Below are 6,762 nucleotides of genomic sequence, written 5' to 3'. Positions count from 1 at the left end.
ATCTAGAGATCTTAAAATTTTCTTTATCACTCTTTGATCACTTATTTATTTACCATTTCTTATCATTTGATGAATAATAAAAATGATGAAATAGATTTATAAGTACTATTTTGTAATTTTTCAAAGTAAAACTTGTAAGCGAATCTTTTTATCTTATCCACATTGTTGAATGCTATTTGAAGTATTTTCCAAGCCTCTTTTGATGTCTTTACTAGAGTGATAATCTCAAACATTTTATCATCAATTCCTTAGTAAATTATGAACAAAATTTTTTTCTTCTTTTTCTTTTGATCTTTGAGTTATTTTTTTGTTTCTCTATCCATTGCTCCTTCTTCTAGTCTTTGTTTAATAAATCTATATTCTATAAACACTTACATATCTTGGGAGCCTAGAAGAACTTTCATTTGCATGCACCATATATTGTAATTCTCTTTGGTTAATTTAAGGATTTGAAGTTAGAACAGAGGAATAGGCCATGGTTTAACTTAGCTATGATACAAAATGATGAATGGATAGGAAGAAGAGATAGAACTATGACACAAGTGAACAATAAGGATAATGTAAAGTAATAATATTACACTCAAAGTGTTCTTACTACAACTCAAGCTCTATGACCTTCATAATAATCAAACACCTGAGGTTAATATAATCTTCATAGATACCTCACATTTATTATATTTAATATGATTTTTTTTCAGAGATTCTCTTTAATTTTTAAGAATCAATAGTTAATTTGATTTATTCTTTTATAGGTCTATGATGCAATTCACCTCTTGATAGAAAATATGTTCCACCGGGCATAAGAAACCCATGTTATATATGTATGTAAAGAGATTTAATGAGTGCTAGCTGAGGAGCTTCTGTGTGTGTGTCCACTACTTTGCACGTTGATAAGCAATCTGAGATTTCAAGTCCAGAATCTGACGAAATATTTTGACAGTAAGAATGACAAGTTATCATTTGGTGTACTATTATTCTGTCTCAGATAAAGCCATCAAAACTAATGCCTGTGAGAAATGTGTCTGAAAGTGATATTGTAAGACATAGTACAAGCAATCCTGTAAGGAATGGCTGCCTCAGTCTGCATCATCTTTCACAGAGTAAATGCTTATTCGACTGCAGCATTGGTATGAAGCGCACTCGTTTGTGCTGCAGCTAGGACAGAAGGTCAGGAAGCACAAGATTTGAAGGAACTGATGTATGTATTGTTACACAAAGATTGGTCATGTCATAATCTATTGGCTTTTGCAATCATTAGGTGACAGTTATCTGCAGGGCATGAAGACACAAACTGTGGAGACAAGATTGAATCACTGGTTCTGAGCCCTTGCTCCTATTTAAACCAGTGATCATAAAAAAGGAAGAGAGTTTTAGGCATTAGGATGAAGCATATTGGACAAACTCTTCCAACACAAAATGGAATCATGTTGGACTATGATGTCTAATCTTCTTGCCATTCTTATGAATCCTGAGTTGTGAAGTGATCAATGCCAGGCGTTTGAAGACCCCAGTGCCATGATAGATGCTCTGCTAAGAGACAAGCCAGTGTTACCTCCTGTTCACACTAGGAATATTTGGAGGATTTTGGAAGTGCATGGTTGAGGGCAAAAAGAACCTAATGAGCAGTGATTTCAGAAGAATATTTTGTGCAGCTTGGTGTCATATGATGTATCGTGTTGCAAGTAGGGACAGAGATCCATGACATCAAGATGGAAAGACTGAAGAGATTGAGTCGGTTGAAACCTGTTTAGTAGGTACAAAAGTCTAACAACACACAAGGATTATAATGGATAATGGTCATCAGATTGTTAACTTTGTGACGCGGGTGGTTTCGAAGAAATGAGGCAAGTAAAAGACCACAAGGCAGATATAGCAGCAATATGATGATTCTACACTCTGACATGCTCGACATGCGCATGCATGCCAGTTTGAATCCACGATGCAGTAAGAGTGTTTTGTTGTCCATGATTGGGACTATAGATTCCCCATTACAAGCAGCTAAAACCATCACTTGTTTGAATGCCTGTAAAGGGGGGACTGACTGCACGGGTATGTATATTTACAACCTATTGTCCAAACCTGCAAAGCTACCTACAGATTATTTGTCTGCAGATGGTCTTGTAGGAAGGTGTTAAAACCTGATCAAACCTGTGCTTTGAACTCGCTCCATGCAGCCTCAGGTTACAAGCAGCCAAAATGCTTCTTATATTTGCAAACACTTGCAGCTGCAGGATGTAAAAGGCAAATGCACTACAGGTAGAAGAAGGAAGAAACAGCCAAACACTCATGCTATACTGCTTTTTTGGCTCAGTATGTGAACTCCAATCGGGACTCGCAACATTACAAGCTTGCAATGTGTCGGACCTCCATCACGTGGTATTCCGAGGTCCACCTTGTTTGTCTTCTTCAGTGGTCGATGGCCAGCCACCCTCTTGGAGTTAACTCCGGAGTGTGGCCTTTTCTGTCTCTGAGAAATGTATGCTTGGATTCAGTGGCAAACCATGACATATCCAATGCAACGTTTGAAGGGAAGAAGCGGAACAGTAAATTTTAACTCATGTCACTGCTTGGCAAATTGCTTGAGCAACTCGAGGTGACACTTCAAGCCCAGACTTGTATTAGTTTTGCTGATTTCTGCTGTATCTTATAGTAACAGGCAGATGATTACTTCTTTTAGGAAAGGGCACAGGGAGAAAAGAATGAAAGCATCTCCAACACCACCTACCCAACAAGGGCAGCAACCTAACATGCATTCGATGAAAGAGATGTAATGAAGTAATGAACCCTACTGAGGCATGACAGATGTATAGCTGAGACTCGCATCCCTGCATGATCCTGTTGTAAAGGGAAGAAAAAGTGCTCATCATAGCACCACAAGAAATCCCTTTGTAATGGCAACTACTCTTCAGTGTCGTGTATTCAATACAAGTACTGATGCCCTCCAACCTGTGTTAATTTATTGTACAGGCGGGTAGTGTCCCCACGAGTTCTCCTCCTCTTTCCCTCCCTCTTTGGCTTCAAACCCCCCAAACCTAATCTCCCATGGTGTTTGTTATAAAGCCTGAGCAACAGCCACAAGCTCTTCTCAATTCAAAACCTCATCTCAAGTTCCCCTCTCCGATCCTTTTCCGAGTCCAAAAAAAGGAGTCCGTATGGGTAAGAAGCTACACTTGACGTCCCTCTTCTATAGGATGGCAGGAAGTAGGCCTTCCTCTTCTCCTCCTCCTTCATGGCCGTGGCCTTCCTGCAAGCACCCGAAGACCCACTCCTTCAGGAAGGAAGGTGAAGTCTACGTCGACTTCATATCAGCTCCAGCACCGGAGAGCTTCTCCACGGTGTTGGAGGCTTCAGCCAGCGATGCGATCGAGGCGATGATTCATGGACTAAGGTCCGACCGGCTTTTCTTCGAGCCGGCGGGCGCAACCAGCTCGATAGTGGAGGCCGAGACGCGCAATGCCGGGAGTACTACTACTCCGTTGGAGGGCAGCATAGCCATGGCAGTGGATTCAATAGACCCTTATCTGGACTTTAAGCTGTCCATGAAGGAGATGGTGGTGGCTCACGGGGTGATGGACTGGGAGTGGCTTGAGGAGATGCTGGTTTGGTACTTGAACCTGAACGGGAAGAGGATCCATGGTGTCATCGTTGGTGCCTTCGTGGATTTGCTTCTGAGTCTTGCTTCTTCGTCGCCTCCTCCTCCTCATTCCTCTTCTCCCTCTTCCATCTTTGAGATGGAGGATGAGGATGTCTCATGCTAAATAGAAAACAGTGCTATGTTCTTGTTCATAGTAAACACTGACTGCTGCATTATGTCATGTCATGCACATGAACGAAGCGTGGCATAGAACTACTATGAAATGATAGTGAGTTGGTCTTAGTAGTGATCTTTTCTGATAGCAGTGTCTGCAGTTGGTGTAATGAGGATATGCATTTAATATGTAATCAACGTGTTCTTGGTCAACCCTGGCTTCTCGTGAAAAGAGTTTCAGATAGCAACTATGTGCATTGCATCTTGGTCAACCCTAGCTTCTCCATTAATGTGAAAAGAGTTTCAGATAGCAACTATGAGCATCGCAATTCCATTGCAAACATATATTTGGAATCTGAAAAAATTAGAACAATAAATTAGCTTAAAATGGAGTAACAATTAAGAAAAAAGAAAAGCAAAGAGACAATTATGTCATCTGATAGCACCTAAGATTTCTCTAATCGCACGAAGAAATCTCATTGTTTTATCGAGGAAAATCCTATTCTATTCTGTTGAGGGAAATCATTTCTCCTAATCTGTATAAATAGGATAGGGAAGCATTTTTATTTCTTCAATAAAGCTTCTTCAATCATTGTTTTTATCTTCTATTATTTTCATCATGGTATCAAAGTAGTGAGAAAAGCGGCCAACGACCAATGTCGTTGAGAAAAGCAAAGCTTCGCCCTTGTCTTCGGCCAGCGACCAACGCCGCTGCAGCCACATTCCTAAGAGGCTCCACGACCAATTCTCATCTTCCTCACCACGGTAGCCTTTACTATCTTCGCTGATCTACCAACAGTCGGTGGACTTAAGGAGAACGAAGGGCGGACTTAAGGAGAACGAAGGGAATGCTTGTGCCCTCACAGCAACAGCAATCGCAATAATAGCAGCGATCTGATCTTGCCCTACTCACGAAGTCTCTCGCTTGTAAACCATTCTTTGCATCGATCCAAGATTGGTATCCTTATCAGGAGCACCATCTTGCGGGGGCATGATAGAAGATAAGATTTCCCCAACTATATGAGGAAATCTCTCTAAAATCCTCTATTCTGTTGAGGGAAATCCTTCTCCTAATCTGTATAAATAGGAGAGGGAACATGTTAATGTATTGAAGCATTTTCATTTCTTCAATAAAGCTTCTTCTCTTCTTCAATAAAGCTTCTTCAATCATTGTTCTTATCTTCTATTATTTTCATCAAAAATATCTTCTTCATCTTTTATTCTATCATGGTATCAGAGCAACTATTGCTTTAGCAAGATGTTCTCCTGTTCCACGGAGCCGACACCGAGAACCTTCTCTCCTTTGCCTCGGCATACCTCCGGCGACATTGATCTAAAACGATAAAGGCTGTCCTACTATCGTCACTTTTTTCACTGTGGCTATTGCAACATTTCGTCGGCGAACAACAATTGTCTTCTCCCGCTGTCACTCTATGTTGTCCACTCACTATAGCCCGTCGCAACATTTGCTATTACCTACGTGCTCTCTGCCCAAGCGGGATATCCTCATTGACCGCCACATCCACGTGGACGTTCTCCTCGACTCTGAAGTTGGCCACCAGACGCATCCAGCCGTTTCATCTTGCCGCCGAATACCTAATCTGTCGGCGGACCCCTTCTTCTCTACTCGGCGCCATCTTCTGCTTCTTCATCATTTGCTGTAACTCCTCCCTTTGGATCCTACAGGCCATCGACGCAACGACCCCTTCTTTATGGCCATCCTCACTCTCGCGATCACTTGCCGCTATGAGCCCGCCGTCGTCTACCTTGTGCTGCTCCCCGTCGTCCTTGACATTATCCTTGACAGCAATAGTGAACCACCTCCCTACGACTAACCGAAGCCTAACCTCCTCCTCTAACCGAAGCCTTCTGCTGGAGCTACCTATGTGCGCTAAGCCCAGTCTGCATCACAACAACACCTTAGGTGTGGTCTTTGGCAAAGTTGCACCGAGGTGAGTGTAGCTCCGTCGCATCCTACTCCACCTCACACAACACCCTTTGGAAGAGCTCGACATTGCAAGGGAGCTTGAGCGGCCCAGCGACAACATACCCAAACTCCTTTGCCTCGATGAGCAGCATTTGGAACAATGGGTCAACTGGTTGACACACTTGGTGTGGACCATGAACCGCTCCCTCTCTAACATGCACCATGGCATCTATAGCTACTGACCCTCCTCACTGACTCCCTAAAGCCGTAGCCTCAATACTATATAGATCTGCAGGTCTCTCAAGAACTATAGATCTCTCACAGATCTGCAACAAGAACTGCAGATTGGCAAGAACTATAGATCTCTCATAGATCTACTGTTAGGATCAAGAGCGGCACTAAGAGGGGGGGCGTGAATTAGTGCAGTAGAAAATTCTTCGATTTCGTAAAATATTCATTTTGATTCAAATCGTTTCGGAAAGATGTTGAACTTAAAAATTTCGTAAGAATGTAAGGAGAAGCTCAAGGAGGTTTGCAGTAAAATAAATTACACATAAGGAAAAGCAAACAAGAATTTAGAGTGGTTCGGTCAATGAGACCTACATCCACTTCAGATTCCTCCTCCGTCGAGGTCACCAGCATCCACTAAAGGCATTCCTTCAATAGGTGAAGACCAACCACCTTTTACAACGCTTTCTCCTTTTCACGGGATTAGGAGATAACCCTTACAAGTCTCACACCTCTCTTACATGATCTCAACACTTAGAAAGGGAGGAGGAGGACTCTAGCACTCTTTACAACACTTTAAGACTCAAGAATTCAATATTATGCCAATGCTTTTGTGCCCTTATATGTAGAAAAGAGTAGGGTATTTATAGGCCCCAATTGGCTTCAAAATTGGAGCCAAAAAGTGTCTTATCCCGGATTTCCGGGGTACTGGTGGTACCACCACCATTATTGGGCGGTACCACCGCTTGACACTTGACACTGGGTAGTACCATCGCTTGACACTTGACACTGGGTAGTACCATTGCTTGACACTTGACACTGGGTAGTACCATTGCTTGACACTTGACACTAGGCGATA

The 6,762-nt window shown here is 42.3% G+C and overlaps 1 protein-coding gene across 1 annotated transcript; it reads left to right on the top strand.

Moving 5' to 3' along the window:
- Positions 1-2,983: 2,983 nt before the first annotated feature.
- On the top strand, positions 2,984-3,770 carry LOC135598273 (transcription repressor OFP13-like). Its single transcript, XM_065091806.1, has one exon. It carries the CDS (start codon positions 3,153-3,155, stop codon positions 3,756-3,758), a length of 606 nt encoding a protein of 201 aa, XP_064947878.1. The 5' UTR covers positions 2,984-3,152; the 3' UTR covers positions 3,759-3,770.
- Positions 3,771-6,762: the final 2,992 nt, after the last annotated feature.

Source organism: Musa acuminata, chromosome BXJ2-1, assembly GCF_036884655.1.
Source record: "Musa acuminata AAA Group cultivar baxijiao chromosome BXJ2-1, Cavendish_Baxijiao_AAA, whole genome shotgun sequence".
Lineage (NCBI taxonomy): Eukaryota > Viridiplantae > Streptophyta > Magnoliopsida > Zingiberales > Musaceae > Musa > Musa acuminata.
The sequence above is the reverse complement of the archived record's forward strand: the minus strand, read 5'-3'. Positions and strand labels throughout refer to the sequence as shown.

Coding starts and splice junctions, on each gene's coding strand:
- LOC135598273 (XM_065091806.1), top strand. CDS start 3,153: ATGGGTAAGAAGCTACACTTGACGTCCCTCTTCTATAGGATGGCAGGA.